The sequence below is a fragment of the Strix uralensis genome, chromosome 1 (genome assembly GCF_047716275.1).
Source record: "Strix uralensis isolate ZFMK-TIS-50842 chromosome 1, bStrUra1, whole genome shotgun sequence".
Lineage (NCBI taxonomy): Eukaryota > Metazoa > Chordata > Aves > Strigiformes > Strigidae > Strix > Strix uralensis.
Genome location: NC_133972.1, coordinates 59,574,959 through 59,596,366, shown reverse-complemented (window position 1 = coordinate 59,596,366; position 21,408 = coordinate 59,574,959). Strand labels below are relative to the sequence as shown.

General features: G+C 43.1%; 1 protein-coding gene across 4 annotated transcripts in view; it reads right to left on the bottom strand.

Annotated features, from left to right (window-relative positions):
• Positions 1 to 3,499: 3,499 nt before the first annotated feature.
• Positions 3,500 to 21,408, bottom strand: part of ADARB2 (adenosine deaminase RNA specific B2 (inactive)) — a 317,653-nt gene continuing 299,744 nt past the window's right edge. For all 4 annotated transcript variants that reach the window (XM_074868096.1, XM_074868070.1, XM_074868087.1 and 1 more), the window contains 3 exons: positions 15,552 to 15,733; positions 9,811 to 9,989; positions 3,500 to 6,920 (listed from right to left, as the gene is read on the bottom strand). In XM_074868096.1, coding sequence (XP_074724197.1) covers positions 6,744 to 6,920; positions 9,811 to 9,989; positions 15,552 to 15,733 — 538 coding nt within the window. In that variant the 3' untranslated portion in view covers positions 3,500 to 6,743. The remainder of the gene's footprint in view (positions 6,921 to 9,810; positions 9,990 to 15,551; positions 15,734 to 21,408) is intronic.

The window sequence follows — 21,408 nt, the reverse complement described above, 5'->3', positions numbered from 1 at the left end:
TAATAACAAATATTTAGCTTCTTCTGTATATTGTGAAATGATATAAACATGAGACTCATCTGCTCCATACCTTTCTTCTCGAGTGCCTGACTTTCTAGTGATTACGATACTTGCCTGTCCCTTTAGACAGCAGCCTGAGGGATTTTTCAGTTGGGTCACTCAATGAAAAAGACAATCCTGTTTTGCTGGGATGTGGTCTTGCAGAGGCTTTGAGAAGACCACAAGTAGGACATGTAGGTGCAGTTCATGAATCTGGACAAGACAAAGCATGGTGGGATCACACACCAGGCAGCCAAGCAAAGCATGCCCAGAAGATGTGTAGGCTCTAGAGGACATTTAATGCTGAAGGCTGAGCAGGGGTTGGGTACCCAACAATGTGAGGTTTAGGTGTTGACAATGAGAGGGAGGTTAACAAGTCCCTTTCGGATATCTCCCACTGAAACCTGAGATTTAGGAACCCAAGTCCCACTGTTCTGTGTAGTGGTCAGGATTTTAGGAGCCTGTGTTGTCAAGGGGATGCTGGCACCTGTTGTTACTTCTGAAAATGCTTCCTTTTACCACTGAGACAGGATGTGAACAAGCAATTTGCTTTAGAAGAAACAATTTACTTTAGAATCCACAGTAAAATGTGTCTCATTATAGATTTAATAGTTAACACTTAAGTGGGTAAACAATTTACTTGTTAAAATCAAATGAAATAAAAGCAATCTGTAGCAAAGAATGTGCTGTGGAAAACAGGGCTGGGTGCAGTTAGGCTGGTGGTGCTGGGAGGGAAGGGTACTGCAGCTAAACCACCTCCTTTGTGATATGTCAAATACAGCCTGTGCTAACACCTGAGTGTGACTTTGAGGTTGCAAGAGAAGGGGTAGGCACCAGTTAGTCTATCAGAGGAACTGGTCAGACTCTACAGTATGTACCATTCTTCATATCTTTATCTTCCTTTGGAGGAGGTTGTTTTGGTAACATTGGGTGTAAAGGAAGAAGCTGTTTCTTCTTGGCTTGGATTGTTTATGGCAGTGTAGGCTGTGAAGGCATCTGTTCAGGGCCAGAGGAGAATGAACAGGAACTTTTCCTCTCCATGGCAGAACAAGATTTTAATGGTCTAGTGGAAGTAATTCTGTATTGCAAAGGAAGTTGATAAAATAGAACATAAACTTCTCTAATAGAGGATTTAATTACCAGGAAAGCCAGATTGAATGAAGCATTTGAGCAGAACTATTTCATTGCTGAAAAGGTAATGATTATTAATCCCATTTCTCCAAGGCCACATTATTTATTCAGGAGGCCTTGGACCACTAAGAAACCACACATGTGTCTATATGTGTGCATGTGCTTGTATGTCTTTGTGGTTTTTTGGGTTTGTTTGTTTTTTGGGTTTTTTTTTGGCATCCAAACAGACTATCACTGCCCTTTAAAAAGTCTCAGATTTTCTCTGACTTTACCCACATTTCCAGCTAAACTGGTGTATCCACATGATCAAGCTGAAACCAGCCAAAGTAATCAGGTCTCAGGGCTGGAAAGTAGGCACAGCGGTAATGAATCACAAGGCTTAAAAAGCTCTTAAATTGCTATTTCATTCTTCAACACACAAGCATGGCTATCAAGGTTTAACTGCAGCAGAAGGACTTATTTATTTTATTTGAGAAACAGGCACTTCTCTGAAGCCCTCTATTAGTCGATACATCAGCTTGTTCATGTTTTATGTTGTTGTTTTTCCAGTATACAGTTGGGAAAGGAATAACTGTGCCTGATGATGCTGGGGTGTATGCCTGTAAAGTTTTAAATGCAGTTCTGGTATTTAGCCTTTAAACTTAATGAGGTTAAACACAGAATCCATCCATACAATTTACCCTAATGACTGCTTTGTAGTTGTTTTCGGCAGCCAAATCATGTCACGGTGTCTGCCATGGTTGGGCAGTAGGAGCTACTTTTGGAGAAGAAAACAGGCTGGAAGCCTCCTGCTGTGAACTCAGCCATGGCCAACCTGCCCAGGAGTGGGCTGAAGGGCTTCCAGGCTGCTGGGAAGCCCCCGTAAGGATCTTCTCATCTCCACCCTTTGCCCTTCATGGCCAAAGCCGTGCTTGTTCCCTGCATCTGCACCGGGGCTGGTCTCAGCACGTCCTCCCCAAAGCCCTCTGTGAGGAAAGCCAATGCTATGCACAGTTTTGCCAAGTTAAGAGTTTGGGTGTTTACATTTTTTAACACTAAAATAATGATAAGCTCATCACCTGGAGGGTGGATAGCAGCACAGACTGCCTTTCTGCTGGTTTAATTTCTCTCCTTTCTGTTTAGGACAGTGTTACACTGCCGTTACCATTTTTACGGGTGGAAAGTAACTGCTGTGTCTGAGGCTGTGGTGAGAGTGAGACTATGGGGTTTGCTTTACCCATATCCAGTTAAAGGAGTGTGCAAATGCACTTTGAGATTTACAAATACTGAGAATCTGTTGCTTTTATTACTCAAAGCAAATATCCATTGTGGGTGGTGGAATCTAGTCAGCTCACGGTGACTTTTTTCCACACAGATAACTTCACCCTGCAAATGCTTTCTTCTCCCCACTTCTCCTTATCCTGCCCAAATACCTAATGACATAGATCCAAACTAAGGTAATGCAACTGCAGGAAAGTTGTAGCTGAAAAATAAAGCTGTGCATAGCCCCTGCCCTGCTATGCTGGGGGACAATGGGATGGTCCATGTGGGTCCAGCACTGACTTCTTCAACATGAGCAAAAAAAGAGCTGCTGGGCCCAGCGAACTGATGGGGCTCTCTGTGAACTCTTGGGCTCAATTTCATCTTGGAAACAAATCTTTACAAGGAGGGGGACAGGGAAATCTCTTTCTAGACAATTTTCACTGTTAGTGTATTTATACTTTGACAGTGGGCTCTTCTGAAAGGCTTTGGAGGTTTCCGTAACACCAGTGATCTCTGTGAGGACTGTCTGAGGGAAATCATCTCAAGGCACCAGGTGATGCTCGTACAGTAATGCATGTTAAACCTTTGTGTGGATGGTGTCATTTGGGCTCAGTGTGACTTTAGTCTGCTGTAGCTGAATACCGATAGTTTAAAGGAAGAATAAACCAAGGCCACTCCACCAATGAAGAAGAAATCTGCAGAGATGTACTGACCTTTTGTTCATCACTTTAGTTTTCTTAAGCAGATTTACACAGCAAGTCCTATGCAATGTGAGTCTGCAAAAATGTATTTAATTTTTATTGAGAGGTCTTTGAGAGTAACCTGGAAGGATCAAATTAGAGATGGACCCAGTTCACTCTTCTTCCAGGATAAGACTGTGTCCCTGTATGGCACCTTCTACATGAGCGGGCACGTCCATCTCTCAATACAAATGTGTGATTCCTAGGATGCGTCAAATCCAAACGGAATAAGAACATGTTGTCTATAGATTTACAGTAGGTGTGTGTAAAAATACATACTAGCATTTTGGAGCACATTCAAATTGGTTGCTAAGCCACAGTGAAAAATGGTCAACAAACAGTGAAAGAACAATTTTACTTGGCATTTTATTCACTTAACAGAAACATTCACTTATCAGGTATCACTGAAGTGCAATTTACAGAACTTAGCAGCAAATTCACATATGTAAATTCAGATTTATTTTCTTTTGTTGTCTTTTTTGTTTCTTTTTTTACAAATATTACAAATGTACATCCATTAGTACAGTATTGCCATTCACTCATGCGTGTTATGTACAGAATCTTCACTAAAGAATTACTACTGAGCAATTTTTCCTTTGCTTCAGGAAATGCTGTGTATAGGTCATGTGTGCTTCTGGGATGTGGTCCCATCACACTCTATCTCTGCACGTAATGAGGAGAAGTAGACATTTAAGGTCATATTAACCCTAGTGCAAGCAGGTGTAACTCCATTGTCTTCAATGAGATCAGCTGACGCCCACTTGCAGTGGGAACTTGGTTTGGTCCCCACTACTAAATTCGTTCTGGCAGCTGAATCCAGGATTGCATTTATGTATTTCTTGCAACAAAGGATAATTCAATCCCACCACACTTTCCTTTTTGTCCTTAAAAATAACCAGGCACGGTGTTTTGTTGTCACAGTAGCTGCAACACCAGCCTGTGGAGCTATATGCATTAGTTGAGTTGACATCATGCCAGGGCTGGAGGAGGATGGATTAGGGCAGGGAGATATAAGGAGGAGCTGTTGAGGTCTCTTGTGTGCTATATAAAGAGTAACTTGGAGAGGAAAAGTAGAAGACATTGCTTCCCCCTGCCCTGTGGATCTCCGCATGAGAAACCTTGTCCTCCTCTCTGGTTGCCCTGTGGTTTCTCTCCCTTGGTGGGAACAGCTGGAGCCCCTGAGGCCACCACTGCCAGTGTCACCCACAGCTTCTCCCACACCTCCAGTCATGGGCCTGATCCCCTGTCCACCCACTGATCCTTTGGGCACCTTTGCTGCCCAGATCACACCAGATGTCTGCACCAGTAAGAGCTGTGTTAGAGGATGGGACCAGGTGGAGGTACTGGGAAGCTCCAGAAAGTGCCAAAAATACTCTGAATGTTAATCAGAATAGCTGACAAAGTGGTCAAAGTATTGACAAAGCAGTTATCACAAAATGTTTCCATATTGAAATGTCTCAGGTTTTTGTTGGTTTTTTTTTTTGTTTTGGGTTTTTTTTTTTTAGCTATTTCTACTATAAGGATTTTTTTTAAATATTTTTGGTAGTTAATGTGGAATGTATTATTTTGCTGCAAAGGTTTCTGTAAGGGGAGAGCTTTGTTTTATCTAATTTAAAAATTCTAGTTTATCACAATTATTTTTATACAAGACACTATAGATACATCTTGTAGTTTATAATCTAAAAATAAAATCTCATCAAAATACTGTAGCTATTCTATTGTGGGCATCAATAAACAATGTATTTACTGCATATGGCTCTCCAAACATGATAAACCCTATACAAAGAGCATCTATCTTTATTGATAGGAACAGTTTCCCGTGTAAAGGAAATTACATGGAAAAATATGAGCCTTGTGTTGTTTGAAAAGTAACTCAGCTTGACAGTTCTGAGAAAATACCAAGACAATTATCACAAATCAGTAGCAGCATGTTATATACAGATTTAAAGAGAATCACAGGAATAAAAAGAAAACAGTAGTTATATACCCGCAAATCCTGTCATTTAAAAAAGCAAAAGCTGAAAGAAATGTACAGGGCATTTGAAGGTTGGTTTTGCAGTGGGACTATCAAAGCTCAGTTCTCCCATGACTGTATCTTCTGTATTCTGATGAAGTTTGGGATGGTTCAAAGATGAGGTTATATCAGACCCATGAAGAAAACATTTGTGAAGAAAATATTTAACTGTTGGTACTACTCATCTCCTAATTGAAAAGCCCCACCTGCCTTTCAGTCTGCAGATGAACATGAATAATAATAATACTTGGCATTTACACAGAGCTAGAATCTGAAAGCTCTTACATTGAGTAAGACCTTACCCACCCTGCCCAAGCCTGTAGTTGCATCTGCTGCACATACATCAATTGGACTATGTGGAAGGGTAAAACTCACTGTAAGCGTGACAGAATCTGGCTTACACCATTGCATATGACCAGAGCACTTTGATCCTGACAAGTTTCTTAGGTGTGAAGCAGTTAAATATTGTTATCCCCATTTGACATGTGAAGGAACTGAGGCAGGAGAGAGCCAAGTATCAAATGTGCTCTCTCGTTTGGGGTGTCTTAGTTGTGGCTACCCAACCCAGTGATTTTTCAGATGTATGGAGCATCCTGAGCTCACACCCACTTATTTAGAGCTGGGGGTTGTCAGAAGCTTGGAAATCTGTGGCTCTGGGTCCTGGCTCCAGCCTGCCTGATTTTAGGCAGCTACCTGACACTCCAGGGCTAGGAGCATCTTCACAGGGCTAGGAGCATCTTCACACTGGTCTTCACTGGCAGCCCCTGCAGAGCTGTGCACCTCTGCAGGCAGCGCAGGGTTGAATTGCCCTCTTGATAAGCATCTGCATCCTGGCTGGTGTCTAAAGGGCATGTGTGATGAACTGGGCCCAGATAATTAAAATTTTCAGCATGCAAAACCTGTGGCCAGATTTGAAGATTTGGTGGGAAGTGGTTTGTCCAAAGCATCTGAGGGAATAAGTGTAAAAACCAGGGGAATCTTGATGCCCGGCTTTGTGCTCAGAGCCAGCACTGGAGAACAGAGTTTAAAAATGTTGCATATCTTTTAGGTCCAAATTCTTTCTCACAGATTTAGAAAGCTAACAGGATGATTTTTGCATAGAGGTTAGACACCTTTTTTGCGGATTATTATGGATGCTCCGAGACTTGCTATCATGCTGTGTGCCTGGGGTACTTCCATCTTTGCTCACTATTTTCCATTATTCAGTGATGACTCTCACTGATTGTGTGAGGGAAAACAAATGCTATTTTGGATCAGACAGGTGGCATGCTAATGCCTTAAATCAACAATAACCAACAACAATAAACAATGAAATGCAGAATCTTTGTGGGAGTGGCATTATAATTTGGACAGGTGCATTCTTGGGAAGGGATCATGAGAAAGCAGTTTTCTAAATTCGAGTTCAGTGCATCAGACACATTTCTATTTACGTATTTCCAATACAGAATTAAAAGCAAATATTCCCACGGAGGTTGCTACTAAATCTCAAACTGCTTCAATTCTCTTGGTTCACGTGTCCTGCCTAGCCTTCTCTCCAGCTGATTTGATCCAGTCCTGTAGCAAAGGTGTCAAGTGATTTATACAGTTAGTAGGAACTGATCTTGCTCTGGGGGTTTCTTCACCCAGGTGCCCAGACCGGCTTTCTGAAATGCTTTAAACAGCTGCTGCTTGACAGACTGGTACGTCTGAGCCACCAGCTTTGCCTCACTGTACACTGATGGCATGTCTCCATGGCTTGGTATTCGTGTGCTCAGCTGCAGAACAAAAATCAGGGAAGGGGAAAAAAAATGAAATAATAAAAAAATCAACCAACGAGCCAAAAGAAACAGGAGGCTTCAGTAGCTGTATAATCTTCCTGTCTACATTTCATAAGCAACAAACAATCATTGTGCTTTGTGTGTTTGCTTTTGGTTTAACAACATAAAACCAGGGAAGCAATAAATGCCTGTGACATGGTTTCCAGCCATGGCAAAGAGGAATGGGGTAAACAGCTTTGCCTTGGAGTGGGCACAGGCAGTAGCAAATCTTGGTGTGTTTTACAAAGGCAAAACCCCACTTCTCAGTTAAGATGATTTTTAGGGACAAAAATAGAAAAAAAGTCCTTTCTGGGGATCTTTAAAGAATGTGCTCAGTTTAGGTTGGGATGTGGAACAGCTCAGTGCTTCCAAGTAATGCCAAGAGACTCAGGAAGGAGCGTCCCCGCCTACACTCTCCCCTTTTCCTTCTTTAATCTGTTATTGTTGGAAATGCTGTGAAACTTGCCCAGTACAGGGCAAAAATTAGGCATCAGGATTCATGCTGGTGTGGGAGAAGTGAGTGCTCTGTCAGGATACTGGAGCCGCACGCTGGGAACTGCCTCGGGAGACAACGCCACATGTCCACTGCCCCTCATCACCTGGAGCACACAGGAGGGAGCAGACACCCTTCGCTTTGCAGAAGGACTAAATAAACAACCTCCTCTGACCCGCCCAAGTCTTAACAGTGCCAAACGAGCAGTGAGGCTTTGACATTATATGAAAGAAAACGAAGTCTGGAAAATGCCTTAGAGCAAGCCAACAGGTGAAAGTACAGCTCTTACAAGCCAGGGAAATAGCACCCTGTAGGAAAATGTGCCCTCAAAGCACAGCCTGGTGAGCAAGCAATACTCTTTTCCTTCTCTCTAAAAAGGAGAAATGCTGAAAGGCAGATTAAAGGAAAAGGCGGATGCGCAGACTGAAATGAGCTGCTCCAGTCTGTGTGGTGCCAGCACACTGTTGGGCTGCTCTGGCCGGGGGTGTATTGGCCCAGCTGGCAAGGGAGGGCAATGCTGCCAGCCTGGGTGCCGATGGGCCACGAGCTGGCCTGGCAGGTGGTGGGGTGGCTCCCCTCCAGCTGCCCCTTTGTACCCCAGAGGTGGACACCGATGACATTATCAAATGCTTTGTTTTGTCAAAAGCAAAGTGCCCTGCCCAGCCATGAGTTACTCCTTCCTGCTCACCCCAGCCCCATGGTGTGATCCATGTGCAGGCCAGCTCTCCTGGCCATAGTCCTGGCCATAGCCTGCCCTGGGGCCCAGCTTGCCCCAGGTTTTGTTCCTGTGAGGATCCCTCCGTTTTGGGGGCAGCGGGAGTGCTTCTCACACCCCTTCCCATGCCACCTGCTGTGCAGGAAATAGTCTGGGACCTGTGCCACCAAACTGTGACTGAGACCTGAGCATGAAGCTACATTGGTCCCTTCTGCTCCCTCCCAGGCTCTCTCCCAGGTCCCTGTGAGGTTATGCCGCTGCCCAGGATGGAATGAATCCCACCAGCCTCCTTCCCTGGGGTCTCCTGCAGAGCAGAACAACCCCTTTGGGTTTGTCTTCATACCTCTCCACCCTGCCTGTCCATTTGCCTTCCTGAATGACTTTGTTGTGGAAGTGGCTCCAGACTTCCCTGCCATCAACTCTGCCTTTATCTTTTCCACTCGTTTCCCAACAGGAAAAAGGTTTTGACACTTAATAAAATAATTTTTTCTTGTCCTCATCTTCTCCCACTCTACATGGACTGCAGGACAATTCTTGATAAGCTTTATAGCAAACTAATATTCCAGCAGTGAAAGTAGGTGGGCTGAAGAGACACTGCATTTGCCCTGCTGCTCCTCCTAAAGTGGTGGGGTCAGGCTCACCACCTTGGTATCTGGGTCCTTCTCTCCCCCAGCACTTCCTTGAGGGGTCAGGCAAGAGGAGAAATGGTGACTCCAGAACAAGGAATAACGAGAGGAACATTTCCTTATTCCACATCAAGCTTCTTCCTACATGTCCTACATCTCTAGGCTCCATCCTGTAGTTTTTCAACGTCTGTCTATCCTGACACTCTCTCCTGTCTGTGGGAAGTAACTGAAGTGTGAGGGCAGGTTGACTTCAGTGCCATTTCAAATAAGGGAAGTTCATGGCTATCTTCCCTAGAGAAAGCAGGGCTGTAAAGGGGTGATGGCCATTTTAATTAAGTACAACCTGTAGTTTTAATGCTGTTAAATTGTACTGCTGCTGAGTGTAATGAAATCAGAGAGCCTTCAGCACCTGGCCACTCACCTTGAGAGGAGCAGCTGTATTGTTGTATAGATTTATCAGCACATCTGGGAGAGTGGGGAGGAGGAGGGGAAGGGGCAAACCTGCTTTAGTCAGCTCACTTGGGTGAGACTGTGAGTTGTTTAGGTTGAGAGTCTAAATGCCTGTGGAACAGTGAAGTGAGGTAGATGCCTCCAAGGTGATGAGAAATACTCCACTCAGGCTTCTGAGACTTAGTGAGTTTAATACTTCCCTTAGAGTCAAAGGGATACTTGGGGTGAGATGCATGAAAAATTACCCAGTTGTGCTTGTATGGCTGCTTAACACTCTCTTGGCTTTTGACTGCTCATCTGAGCATGGCTCCATTGCCAAGGATAGCCAGAACACCCATCTCTGCTCCAAACCCACATGGGTTTCTGCCATTGGCTGTCTCTGGACTCAGCTCCCATAGCTGACTCTGCAGGCTCTCAGCTCCTGATCCTCTCCCAGGTCCTACCAGGAGGGACTCAGGACACCTGTGGAAGCTGCAGCTTCATCATGAGATTACCAAAACAGGGTTGACCCCTACTAGCCCATGTAGAGCTGGCAGCAGTGTCCTGTCAGCGCATCAGACCCACCTTGCCATGAAGCTTTGCCCACCGAGTGAAGAACATGTGCTTGCAAAGCCGTGAGGGACTCCCACAGGTCCTCTTCCCTGTCGTGGCATTGATAACCTCCAGGTCGGTGTTCCCCACAATCCAGTTCACACTGAAACTGGGAGATTTTCCAGGCTGCCGAGCATCAGCATGGCTAACCCCTGGCAGGAGAGAAGGACACCAGTAACATCCAGTGCTCAAAACCTTCAGAGGCTGCTAACATGTGGTGTGTCGTTTTGGCACATGAGACATCCTTGAGCGAACGTGCTGGCATTGTGCACTGCACATGCTGTTGTCACCATCAGTTAAATGTTACAAGGCTGACTACCTTAGAGTGACATAATTTAGAAATTCCTATAGATCTTTTTCCACATTGCAGGCAAACCTTTCGTTAGCTTAAGGAAAAGTGTTAGATTGTAGTGCGTGCTATTGACAGCAGTGTGACGGTTGCTGAGTGAAATCTTTCAGAAAGGCTTTAATGGGATAACTGGTTTTTAAAAGGAAAAAGCAGAAAAGTGCTTTTGCCATGAGTTCCTCCATGTGAGTTTTCCATGGTTCAGCATATTAATCTGCTATTAACTGCTGGGGCCTTTGTGGTGATGTGAAGTCTAGATCACAGGGGGTTTAAACAGGGGATAAGAAAATACAAAACATACATTTCATCATCACAGATTGATTCTTAGATCCAAGTTAATAATGACATTGTAGACATCACAGACCTACACAGAAAACTCTTGCTCCTCACCTTGTGTCTGCCTGCAGGTTTCCTACCTTGTATGGGTGCAATAATCTCTTCAAGAGCTAGTTAGTGTCTTAATGAAAATATTTTGGACATGTTTAAGTGAAATGCATATTATTTAATTTTAGACAGCTACAATGATGATGTTTTTGATCACCTGGGGTGACTGAATGACCTCTGTGTCATTCACATGGCCAGTTTTGGACATCTGAATCACATATTGGAGTCCACTGCCTACATGGGTGAGATCTCCCTTGGCTCTAAATGCAGATAGGGCTGCAAGGTCAGGTGTGGGTGTGTACATGAGACAGAGTTATTTTTAATCATGTGAATTCCTGTTTTTTCTTAACTATTTAGTGTAGTTCAACCTTTCCGTGACTCCTGTCACTTTCTCATTTCTTATACCTGAAACCAGGGAGGGATTAGTCTTTGTAAGGAAATAAGAGGAATAAAGAAAGTGGCTGGTTTATTTTCCAGCACAGGATAAATTCAACAAAATGAGCTCTGCCTTGCCCTGCTCATTAGTGCTTTTGGGAGCAAGGAATCAACACTGGGAGCTTCCAAGGCTGGAAAAAACAGAGTGACCTGAAGCAGTTTGAATATTTTGGAAAATGTGGGCACTGGATGATGTGTCTGGATCCAGCTGTTGAATCCCTCTCTACTAATTTGCTGTGTGGGCCACTTGCCTGCAAACCTGGACAACAAGAGCCACTGTGGTGAGCAGGCAGGTGGGGACCATGCTGGTGGGCAGCTGGCACAGTCATCCTGGCACAAGCCAGCACCAGGACTGGATCTCTGTTTTGAAACGGCAGCTCCCATTGGAGCCACTGCCTGCAGCAGCTCCAACAACAGCTCACAGTTTGCACAGCTTGATGGGACCTGCTTTCATTGCTCTTGGGTGGAGGGCAACAGAGAAAGGTCCTTTGCCTTTTCTGCTAAAGGGTTTCAAAGAACTTTGGCAGAGAGTGAGAAGTACTGATATGGGCTGTTCAGAGAGGAGGAGATTAAAGAAGAGAGATCAAAGCCCCTCCTTTCCAAAGTGCCCTTTCTCACTCAGGGATCTCATTTTCATAACGGATGCACACCATGAGCATCTGCTGAACTCAGGCAGAATGGGAGGAGATGGGACCTGGTGGGAATGCAGCATCTGTCACCATGTTAAACATGCTGAGCTTGGTAAGTTCTAGAGAGAGACTGTGGGAGAAGTGGATTGCTGTGCAGGGTCCATTGCGGCAGGGACGCTGCCTCTGTGTGCAGCTTCTGCATCCTGCCTCTCAGCATCATGGAAAGCAATGTCAGTGAGGGACATGCTCCCTCTTTCCTCCTGTCCCCTCTGCCCTGGGAGGGAGCTGCAAGAGCCAGATGGAACTGAGCATGCACACAGAGAGAGAGGTGGCCATTGAAGGGAAAAAAATTATATGGCACAACCACTTTGTATTGGTGGCAAAGCTGGAACTGCAGAAATCATCTCAGTCACTGGAACTGAACTCGCTACTGTGTGTAGAAGAGAGTTACAGCTAAGTCACAACCTCACTCAGGATTTGTAAACACATTCATGTTGTATTAATACCTCTTTCAATTCCCCCCCCCCCCCCCCCCCCAAGATAACAGATCAGTCTGCATCTAAAACTCCAGTTCACCTAGGCAACAGGATATAAACTGAGCCCTTGAAAATCAGATAGCTCTCTGGTACTTATTGAAACATCTCTATACAGAACAAGATGCAAACAGATCAAAATCGGCTGTTTGACACTATGCACCATTCTCTGTTGAGATAGCACCCAAAAGCTTAGGGAACTGAGTGCCAAAAGACATGAGAGCCAACACCCTGCCGTGCAAAGTTGCCACAGTCCACTAAAGCAATAAAAATGCTATGAAAACACTGACCAGAGGAAAAGAAGGAAAGGCTGTATGGAGGACAGAGCAGGCTGTGGGTGCCTATCAGTGGGGAGGTGGGGCATGTAAGCCCCCGCCCAGCCTGGGACCTCTGCTCTTGGTGGACCTCTGTGACACCTGGGAGCTTCCCCCAATGCCTGGAACACCCTCCATGCTCGTTTGGCTTTCATGCTTTCTTTTCCCAGCTATCATATATAAGTACATGTATTTAATTAAATAGAAGATATTTTCACATCATTTTCCAAATGCAAGAGAAGAGGCTTTAAAGAAAACACCATGAGACTCATGACAGATGCAAATATAGAGCCTAGATATATTCTCTGATTGTTGTTTTTGATCCTTTACACTTTATACTTAACACTTTTTTCATGCTTTTCTTTTGAAAAAGAGCTGTTCTGATTTTATTTGAAAGGTAACACCCAAATAATCTAGATCATTTTCTCTCCTTTATGTAAAACATCATCCTTAAAACCAACACAACAGAGTACAATAGGAGACCATAGAAACCGAAAGAAAAAGCCTTTGTACAAATAATATAAACTTGAATATTGTGGTATATGAACTGAAATCTGTCCTCATTCTCCCCTCTCTCCCAGCAAAGTCTCATGCCTCTTCAGGATACCATTTAGAATGGTTTTAATCTTAAGAGAAAAGGAAATAAAAATGACACAGGGCTTTTCTTTCTTCAAAAAAATACACCCAAGAATAATCCAAGTGAATGAGTGGATTTCCAGTTGGACTGGTGTGAGTGGAAAACCTCACTGATTATTTTTCTGTAGGGCCAAGGAATTATCTCATCCCACACTGTGACTCTCTTCTCCATTGAAATGTTTGTACTACTATGATCAAGTGAAAAAATTGGCATCCTTATAATTGAAGGAGTCCTGCAATTTGAAATCCCTGGCTAGTCAGATCCCTGAGAGGAGCATGGGAGGTGGAGTTTTCTGGCTGAGGTTGCTGAGGTTTGGTCTCTAATGCATTTGGTTTGGCTTTTGCTAGGTGCCCATCTCCTTAGTCACTGGATATGCTGTCAGCATAGTTTTCCAGGTAAGAGAAATGCAGCACAAGCCTCAGCAATGTAAGTTTTAAGCAGTATTGGATCCCTGGGATTTGTGGGGGAGGGAAGATTACAAATAATGGCTTCAGAGACAAAAACAATGTAGACAGAGAGAGACAGATTCCTCCCACTGCTTCTCCTGGGCTGAAGAAAGCCCACAAATACAACCAAAAGCAAAGCAAAAGCTTTTCCGAACAGAAGTCTCTGGGAGGGAGGAACCCAGCCATGAAGCACGCAGATATTTAAAATTACACAAGAGCCCTCGGATACATTTCTACCTCCCTTGAAATCTTTGGCAATGACTCTTGGGCATAAATGCGCACTTGGGCCATGTATGAGCCATTACTTTTACGGTGCAAGGCCAACCTATCAAAGCAATAGCTGTTCTGTTGTTATATCCCTTATTGTATTTTCAGTCCTCCAACAGTTGAAGTGGGTTTCCCTGTATATCCTGCAGACACAGTGAAAGTGGGTGTGATTTTGACCTTAATGTATGGGTGGACTTATAATGAGTTAGGGCTGGCACAGGATGAGAACAACCTCCCCAGTGGGAGCTGCAGAGGCTTCTGGCAAACGGGTGTGTTGCAAAAATAACAGCCAGGTTTGGGAAATGGGGAGATTTTTCCTGACCAGCTGTGAATCCTTTCCTCCCTCCTACGATGTGGTGTGGGAAGGAAGAAGGGGCTGAGTCATGCCCATGCTGAACCAGGGCAGGAGGGACAGGAGGGGGCATGGGGTGGAGGACCGTGAAGCAGAGTTTCCTGCATACTTGCATTGCACAGTCTTTGGCTAGCTGCACTGAAGAGTTAAAAAATGGAGATAAGCTGTTCAAAAGGATAAGCCTTTTGACTTATTCACCTCATAACACGTACATGCACATTACACTTACAAGATATACTAAACCACACAGAACCTGAGAATTTCCCCAGTGGCTAAACTATCACTTCTGCCTCAGCCAAACTAATTTTGTCACAAGAACACATTAAAAAAAAAAAAAGAACATGAAATAGATAAGGGATAAAATAGCACTCTCCTGACTGAGGAACCTAGAGGACTTTGAAAGGCAATGGTGTACGCTACTAAAGCATCCTGACCTCCCATCTCTGTAACCCTGACATCTCAGGGAAACCTTCTGAAAAAAAATTATCAGAGTCTAAAAGTCATATAAGGGTCTAATCCTGTGCAGAACTGGTGGTCCTTAGCACTCACATGCCTTGTGAGAATCTGAAGGCATTAGAGACGGTGGGATTTTGCTGGCATGAGGCCAGACAGCTGCTGCCTGGATGGTGGTTAAGGAACCATGAGCCAGGGTGATGGAATAGAAAGGACCTGAGACTGGGGTAGGGATGGGGGCTGGGAAGGAGAAGTGGTGGCAGTGAGAGTAGCCCAAAAGATAGCTGGAAACTGTGGAGATGATCACATGACAGGCAGCAGCCTTGTCAGATGGCAGCAATGCATCGCAGAGGTCTGCTGAGCAGGCAGGGTCTCCTGCACGAATGAACAGCCCTTTTCTCATGGCCATCTGCTCCAAACATGATGGCTAGCAAGCGGTGAAGGAGTGGGGGCTCCGAGTAAGGGGTATGGATGGCAGGGCTGCATGCACAGGACCAGAGATGCGAGGGCTGATTCTCGTGACTCCACACATATTTGTGCTCACTGGGTAAGGGAGAGTGGTACGGGAGAGAGTAAAACTTAAAATTTACTGAAAACTTCTTCACTGGTTTTTAGAAATCTTTCACTTAGTCATACACTTTTTTTCCACTTTGAGCAGTCTTTGTACAGTGTTAGTTTTCCTAGTCAGCTTATGTCCACTACTGGTCCTTTTTGTGCTCACTGTGTGTGAAAAAGGAACTGGATTTAAGTGCATCAGTTTCTTCATTCTACAAATTCATACTCTTCAGGGAAAAAAAAAAAAAAAAGGAGGCATGGGCTAATGGTTTACTTACAAACAAGTAAACTTTCCTGTTGGTGAGTGGCACAATTAGTGATGGGAGAGGGCATCATTTGTCTTGCAGGCAGGTGTTTGCTTACCACTGAGAAGCAGCTGATTGCGCCGGTATGAAGTTGGCAGCTGACCAATGTCTTCTATTCTATGGCTCATTACCCGGGAAAGGTGACCAGTGTGATAGAGGCTTCCCACAATGATGCTGTGCAAGTACATGGGTTCAATGAAGAAGCTGAGGAGAGCACCTTGGAGCCCAAGGATGTTCCATCTGGAAAAGAAATTCAGGAGCAATAAAACACATGGGTGGAGGAATGGCCACAAGAGAGCTGCCCTGGGAAAAACAACAAAGGCCAGCACATGGGTTGGAGGGATGAGGGATGAAACCATTCCTGTCCTTGTCTATGATGCATGAAGCACTGCACTGTTGGATTATTATACATCCGTGGACTGATTCCCCCTCTATCATCATTTTAGATTACTGCAATGCCACTGATTTAAGGCATGTATTTTTGTCTTGTTATTGCAAATAGAGGCCTCTTGTTGAGAGCTATTATTTATAAAAGCATCTTCTGTTTGATGGACGTTCATTTAGCATGTCTTTAGCAGAATTTTAATTTTTTCCTGCATCTATAACTTTATGCTTGCAACAGTAGAGCTAAAATGAGTGCTTTTGTTATTCTACCTTTATTTATCTTTTGTCATACATTAGTACCATCCCCTAGTCATACAGCCAAGATAACATGTGCCTTAGGTGGCGAAAATTCCCACAAAATTTTTGTGAATAATTTTTGAAAGCCTCACATGCTGACATTTCCTTGCACAAATGATCATGCAGATATGAATACATCCATAAGAATCAAACACTGTTCCTGAACAGAAAAAATAAGTTACACTTTTAGGCAACCAATAATGTAACCAATAGTTTGACCTACTCTAAAGTGTTCAGAATGATGGATATGTCACTCTGTTGCTGTCTTAAAGGTGCAAGAGAGTAATGGTGGAAATCTTGGGGCCTTCAATCTGTTACTGACTGTGAGCTCCATACTACTGATGTTGGATTAGTTGCCAGAACTGTTCTGCATTTTAATAGATTACGAGTTTTTACATCAAGCTAGGCACAAATATGACAGGATGCTCGCTCTAAACTCTTCAGGGGACAGGTAATTGGTTAAGAAGTGGAAAAATTTAATAGAGGAAGGAAGTCATGATGCAGTTATCTTCTTGGCAAACTTATTTAGCTCAGCCCATCTAACAAGAAGTTGTTCCCCACCACACAAACACTAACATGCTCTCTTACACTTGGATAATATTTTTATATGTCAAATGCTGTCAATCTGTTTGAATAGTTTTGAGTTCAGAAGTTCAAACTGAAAATGCTTCAGAAAATGTACTTTTGGAGAGTGTATTTTGGCTCATTAAAAACCAAAACACCGGCAACATTAAGAACTCCGTAGCTGACTGAAGGAGAAGGTAAGAGGTGTCTGCTATTTAAGGCAACATCCAGTGGCTGCCATGCTAAATAATGTGTTTAAAGCACAATCTCCATCAGCAGCAAGCATTATGTTAGCTAATTTCTTACATCATTGTTCTTTTCATTAATTAACATTTCTCAACCGTTAGTGCAATTATTGCAGTGCTTCCGTGCTGTATGTCTCTTTTCATGATTAATAAGGAGTCATTATATTTCCCTTTCCTGAAGCAGTCAATTAACACGGAATACTTTCCATTAATTACTGAATGTTTAAAACCAGCATGCTGTACCTGGAGAGCAATCTGCTCTAGGAACCTGCGACACCAATTGCTTTAAAAAGTTCTCTTTAAATTTTATTCCAAAAACACAAGCAATTTAGCTGGCTGTATTAATTTGCCTCTGAAGCAGGGCTGTGAATGAGAAACATCTTTTAATCTCATGCAAGAAAAGGCAGCCATCTGGCTGCTGAGGATTTCAGAGTCAGACTCTCCCTGTTTCCCTCTGTAAATGCAGGTCATTAAAGTAATGTGTTCATCTACATAAAACTCAAATGGAATATAAAAGGTAATATTTATATACAAACAATTTAGTCCCACAATTTAAACAGTCATTGGTTTTATGAAACATTTACTTTAGTCGATCAGATTTGCATAACTTCATTTGGGGAAAAAAAAATGTGGTCATTCCTGCAAATAACATCACTTTTAAAGGAAAGTACTAGCTGCCTCTTTGAGTAAATATCTTATCATGATGCAAAATTAATAATGCAAGCTTAAGAAATAGAGTTGAGTACAGCTAACAGTACTAGGCCTCTGACCAGCTTCTAAGGCAAGTAAAAAAATTAGACAGTGATATTTTTGTCCAGATGGAAACTTGTAAGATATCAATGTTTTTTCAACATTTGATATTTCCTTAAAGAAACCACTTGTATATTTGATTGAAGGAGAGAAAAAAGCAGCTAAACAGAAAAACAACATATGTTCAACAATATTTGAATTTTAGCAATATGCACATCACAAGAAATCATCTGAGCTTTATTTACCAAAATAGGGGATTGTGTTCAGATCATAAATTGCAAGTAATAATGGTTATTTGATTTAAATTCTTCGCAAGGAACCTTCCTTTTCTTTAGACATATTTCTTTGCCTAATTCTGAACATGTTCATCCTAGTGTAACAAGGGATTCAGATGTCAATGGAATTACATTATTGGAAATCATAGTATAAACATGATCAGGTCATCCCCTATGTATTAAAGGCATTTCATAAACATTAATTAATACTCACAATGCTGCTGTGAGGTAAAACCCCATTTTTATACACCCCAAGGAACCAAGGCAGAAAGCCAGTATTATTTGCTGAAGTCTGCTGCATTATTTGGAGGCAGAGCTAGAGTCCACATTTTCTGGATACAATAGTAGTTTCTCAAGACAACCCCATTTTCCCATCCCAAAAGAAGACCCAGGCAGGTGTAGTGCGCAATGAAACTTATATAATCGCCATGGCGGGTTTTGACTTCAAGGTATAAGTAGGTATAAAACAAATTGGATGGAAGGGCCAGACCAAAAAAGCAAGGGAGAAGAAACATAACAAGCAATCTGTGCCTGATGGGTAGAAGGCAGTGTAAAAAGAGACTGTCCCAGAAACAGACAGCACCCTATGGTAGGAAGGGCAGAGAAATCAGAAAAGGTGCTGACACCGAGAAGGCAATATTTAGTGGGGACCGCTTGCTGGGTCTTCTTGAGCAATACTAAGGCTGCTGTCCACCGTGGTGGTGATGGTGAAATGGAAGGAGGGTCATGGCACTGCCACCTGTATGCTGACCACTTCCTGGTTCAACACAGCACTGTTTTAGCAGCATCCATTCAGAGAAGAGGGATGAAAAAGCAGAGAAGGAACTTTGCTTTCAAGTCTAGCCCAGGTTCAGCAAAGTGTTTGGCTGGTTGTTTCTTTCTGGAAAGCAGCTCTGAGCACATGCATGAGTCCCACTGAGTCAGCACAATTCCTAAGAGGAGTCCTGTTCTGAGCTGGTCAAAACAAGACCAGCACTGCTCCTCTTGTCCTTCAGAGCACATTAAAAAGCACATTAATGATGGGGGAAATTTTCAGTTACTCATTCTGCTTCTGTTCTATGGATAAAAAGACCTACCTTGGAGGGCAGCCAGTTCAGTATTTTGCATAAACAATAGATTTAACTGACAAATATTTGGGGGAAGGTCTTTTATTCTGTGTGTTCATCCCTTGACCAACACACATGGCTAATGTACTGACTCAGTCCTTTGATATCTGAACATCTATGGGATTGTTTGTAGGTAGATGATAGGGAAAGATCTGTCTGAGCACCAGTGAAACTATCAATAAGGGTGTTCATTTCTGAAGGAGCTATTTCTCTGTAGCCTAATTTAGGTCCATGAAAGTAGCTGTGTTCCCATCTGTAACAAAGTACTCTCCTCAAATGTGGCTTTTCAAAATAAAATTATTATTCAGAGCAATGCAGTGTTACATTTTGGGTCCTCAATATATCAAAGTGACTTTTCTCGCTATGAGGAAATATGCTGGATCATTCTGAATTTTCCTAATTGTGCAAGATTTTAAGGGCTGTTTTCAAGGGCATGCATCTCTCTAATAACATATTCTGCGTGCTTCGTAATACCCTTCCAATAAAGTGAAAATCAACTCACTGCTCCCTTAGTCACAGATCTTATTTAAAAAACCCAAAATCTTCAGCAAGCAGGATCAATAAAACCAAATGTCTTCCCTTTTCTCTTAAATATGGGAGCCTTTGGTGCTAAATGGAAGGAAAGTATACCCTTCCTTTTGTTCAAACAGCAGATATTACTTCACTGTTTACAAAGACAAAATCCTGCGTTCAGTTCTCAATATAGATAATCCTTGAATAAATATATTTTTGCCTGTTTGTCAATCACGGAAATGCCAGCAACGAGCTGGCAGGCACTCCCAGAGCAGGCAGCTTTTCTTTAATTAGATGCCATGCTCCCCCGGCCCTGGATGCAGGATGGGCTGAGGTTAAGACCCCGCAGAGTCCCCACACAGCTCCCATGCTCCTGGCAGCCTGGGGCCACCAGCAAGGTGTGTGGGGAAATGTGTCCCCAAGTCATAACTGCATCACAGCCTCCACACCTGCATGCTGTAGCATCATCTCACCATGCAGGTTGGCCATGGCCCCTCCCTGGCACCAACTGAAATATGGATGATAAAAATATTGAGGAAGGGGCTTGGGGGCAAACTCTCAGGGGTGCAAAGCACTGCAGCCTCATGCAGGTCTGCGCGTGGCTCCTCTACCATCGCTGAGATGTGGTGTGACACCTGGAGCCCCTTCGCTGAGTATTTCCAGCACTGGTTTGCACATAGCATTACTCAAAGCTGAATGCTGACACGCTCCTGCCCTTGGCCTTGAACCCCTTCGAAACTGAGATGTAGAGAAATTCGCGTGATGCTTCAAAACATCTCAGGGAACTGTGTCCACCTGCCATTGAAGCTTGGTGAGACTGAAGTGTCTCCTCGGGACCTTTGGAAACCTCACCCCTTAAAAAGCACTGCTGATGAATTTCAAAGCTTATTTTGTTAAGACTTTTTATAAAAGACACTTTTTTTTGGTCATTATTAAGAGCTTTAAGTCTTACCCGCTTGGTGTGTTGTTAACCTCCTGTACCACAGTTTCTATTACCAATATTTCCAGCTATGCTTCACACAATATAAATTGTTATTCATGGTGGCCTGTGCTCAGCAGAACACCTGTGGTGTTCCTATTTATATGACCATTTAGCTATTATTGGTTTGGAAACTGGAACTAGTGCATTAGTTTTTGATCTGTATTTTAACAGTAGGTGGTTTATATATGTTTTCTGGAACATACCTTGTGGTGAAAGATTGAAATTGAAATCTCAGTCACACAAAAAGGGCTTAAGAGAGAGAATTACAAATCAGGTGCACAAATCATCTCTAACTGAAGATCTGGCTGTGTTAATTGATTTTCATTTACATTAATATGCAGCCTTTGAAGTAGCTTTTCTTAAGAGTTACCTTGTCAGGCTCAGTCTTCTGTTAACAATGGCTCTGGTTGACAGGCTAACACTAAAATAGATCTAAGAATGCCAATTTCTAACACTGACTTTGAGTCTTGCATTTTTTTATGCTACATTTAAATAGAGCTTAATGTGCTCAACTCATCTTGTAAAATGCTACTTCAGACTCCCACTGCTAAATCCTGAAACAGTGCCTTAAGACTACATTACCTTGCAATACTCGGAACATATTCTCAATACAGATTCTTTCCTATTCTCTAGCTTGTGAGCAAACATTAGCCATGGGACAAGAATAGGCTGTCAATGCTGTAATGCAAAATTTGGAGATCCTTTATTACTGTTTGTGTCATTTTACAGGTGAGGTATAATTTAGATGTTCAAGGATTTATTTAACCTTTGGGCTTAATGTCACTGTTTTTGTGAAGTA